Below are 3,228 nucleotides of genomic sequence, written 5' to 3'. Positions count from 1 at the left end.
TTTGTTCAATGTCGTTATATGTATTTTTACTGCAAAATACATTAGGTGAGTTTCATTTGCCTTTTTACCCTTTATATTTTTGGGCTGAGAATACATGCGCAATTTTTATAACTGTTTTACGAAATAGACACAAGTAATTGAAACTACATTATATGGTTGAATGATCGAAATCGAATATGCCCTTTTTTATTAAGTCTGGTAATCTAAGAATTAGGGAACAGACACCCTAATTGACGCGAACTCTAAAGATAGATCTATCGGACCCAACAAGCCCCATCCAAAGTACCGGATGCTTTAGTACTTCGAAATTTATATCATGTCCGAAGGAGGATCCCGGAATGATGGGGATATTCTTATACGCATATTGTGAATGTCGATTACCAGGTGTTCAATCCATATGAATGATATTTTTGTCTCTATGCATGGGACGTATGTTTACGAGAAATGGAAATATGAAATCTTGTGGTCTATTAAAATTATGAAATGATTATTTATGTTAAACTAATGAACTCACCAACCTTTTTGGTTGACACTTTAAAGCATGTTTATTCTCAGGTATGAAAGAAATCTTCCGCTGTGCATTTGCTCATTTTAGAGATATTACTTGGAGTCATTCGTGACATATTTCAAAAGACGTTGCATTCGAGTCGTCGCGTTCATCAAGATTATTATTAAGTCAATTATAGTTAGATATATTATGAAATGGTATGCCTGCCGTCAAATTTTGATGTACTGAAAGATTGTCTTTTCAAAAACGAATGCAATGTTTGTAAAATGTATCATATAGAGGTCAAGTACCTCGCGATGTAATCAACTGTTGTGAATCGTTTATATTCGATATGGACTTCGTCCGGATGGATTAGGACGGGTCTTCACAACTTCGTGCTGATAACGTGTTATAAATTTGTAGTATATAACTACCTTTAGTGGTCTATTAACTTGTAGGATTAAAAGAAAGTAGAGAACAAAAGATAGAAAGAAGAATTGTATTAAGAAAATGGTATACAACTATAAACTACATTTTAACATATTTATAGTACAATATTTCACTGTGCAGTTAGGTGAAATAGTAATATATCCGTGAATTTGAGATCCACCAAACCACATTTATCAAAAGTGTAGGCCATATAGTGTCGGCCATATATAACAATATATAAAATAATATAAAATTTATTGTGGAGTAATAGTTTCGTTCCTTGGTCCAAAATCACGTATATTTCGTTGGTATTGTTAATATCAATACTCTTTTGAAAAAAAGTCTCAGAAGGGTTTCTCAACCTTCGAAGATACTGTCAATATCGTCGGTAATTGAGTTTCCTCCTAAAGCGTGTGCGTATTACAAATGAGAGCATTCGATGTCGATATGCCGTTCAAAAAAATCATATATATTTCCTTAGAAAAATTCCTACTTATATAAATATATACAAATTAATCAAAGGGTTGAAAAACTTAATATAAGCTCAAGTCGCGTGTTAATAGAGTTCGAGTTCGGGTCAATATATATTTCAAATTTGATTTTTAAGCTCAAGTTTGAACTCGCTAAAAACTTAGATCTTTAATTGTTATTTAAATTATTTTACTTTTTATTTCTTATAATTATTTTTAGAAATATAATATGAACTAAATAAGATAAAAAGTACATCAATAGTATAATCTACATATATTTCCTGTTATAATTATAATTATTAATATAATATATAATATATAATTATATAATATACTAAATAATACATATATATTTAAATAATTATAATTAAATAGTAGATCAAATATATAATCTAGAGAGTATAAATGTTATTTACTACCAACAATATGGATAAGAAAATCTGTCTAGATTTATTATATATATATATTTTTTTAATTTCATATTGTACTAATTAGAATTTTTCTAACTACATTTTTAAGCGCATAATAAATACACTGTATATTTGAATAACAGTGACAGAAGTACTAATACTAATCACTTTGTAATACACTTATGTATATATATGTTACCAAATTATACCGTATAAATAAACAAGAGAGAAAGAATGATTATAATTATAATTATAATTAAATTATTATATAGTGCTGTTCTTCAATTGTACATATTTTTCTGACAATCAATTTAACACGAATTATATACTTAAAACATAAAAATTAGAAGTAATAACTTAAATAGGAATTATTCTAGTAATTATTTTTATAAAGCATTTGAAATATAATGAATAATTTTAATTTAATTCATTCTGGAATTGTTACAAGTACAGGTCTCCAATGTCGTCTAAGTAACCGCTGCCGTAACGTCCCGTTCAACGGCCTCAACCCTCTCAAACCACCACCGCGCCGTGCAATCAAACCACCGCCAATACTCCACCGTTTCGTTTCATCTCCGCCGTTCTCTTCCAGCAACGGCGGCGACGGCGGTGATGCGGACAACACAAGCAAGTCCTTCAACTTCTGTCTCACACCGTCGTTTTTGCTATTTTCCGCCGATTCAACGTCACCAGATCTCCGATCTAATAGTTCATCTCGCGGCGTTAATCTCCGGCGACCGCTTCCACCTCGACTCAATAACATCCGTAGTGTTTTTCGTTTCCGGAGATGAATTGCCGGACTTGTTGACGGACTGCGCGTCGGACTTCCGGCGATCGCACATTGTGTTGCTAATAGCCTAAATTTTCGTAATGTTGCCATAGAGATTAATGATTATATTTCATCCAATTCGGTGTCGTTTTATGTGAAGTGTCGATCGGTTAATAGAAATTGAGAGTGAAATTGGGGTTATATAATTATTGAAGAGATGGGGGTGACGGACGGCCAGATTAAAATGACAGTAGGTGACAAAAGACTTGGGGATATAGTGACACGTGGCGGTAAATTGGGAATGAGGAATTGGTATATTTTTTGTGGGATACAGGAAGCTAACTGTGCAGTCCTAGTAGATGAAATGGAATGTAGTTCTTGTACGTCGTGTATTTTTGTTTGTACCCTTGTTTTTTCGTGTGTCATGTTGTGCTTGTCCTTTCCGAAGTAAATATAACACGAAGTATATTTGTTATCACTCGTTAACAGCAAATTTGAGAGTTTTGAGAGGTAAAAGTTTGATATAACGTTACACTGTCGAATCTTAAATTTAAAGTGAGTATTAAAATCGAGTGTCAAATATTAATGAAATTTTTTTTAAATAATGCATCAAAATATGAGTACGAGTTGAAAAAAAATTAATAATATAAAGTTGACGTGTCA

General features: G+C 31.8%; 1 protein-coding gene across 1 annotated transcript; it reads right to left on the bottom strand.

Moving 5' to 3' along the window:
- Positions 1–2,223: 2,223 nt before the first annotated feature.
- Positions 2,224–2,676, bottom strand: LOC139849108 (uncharacterized). The gene has a single exon (XM_071838781.1). It carries the CDS (start codon positions 2,674–2,676, stop codon positions 2,224–2,226), a length of 453 nt encoding a protein of 150 aa, XP_071694882.1.
- Positions 2,677–3,228: the final 552 nt, after the last annotated feature.

The sequence above is a fragment of the Rutidosis leptorrhynchoides genome, chromosome 5, assembly GCF_046630445.1.
Source record: "Rutidosis leptorrhynchoides isolate AG116_Rl617_1_P2 chromosome 5, CSIRO_AGI_Rlap_v1, whole genome shotgun sequence".
Classification (NCBI taxonomy): domain Eukaryota; kingdom Viridiplantae; phylum Streptophyta; class Magnoliopsida; order Asterales; family Asteraceae; genus Rutidosis; species Rutidosis leptorrhynchoides.
The sequence above is the reverse complement of the archived record's forward strand: the minus strand, read 5'-3'. Positions and strand labels throughout refer to the sequence as shown.

What these genes read in the sequence shown, in the direction of transcription:
- LOC139849108 (XM_071838781.1), bottom strand. Translation starts at nt 2,676, where the DNA reads ATGGCAACATTACGAAAATTTAGGCTATTAGCAACACAATGTGCGATC.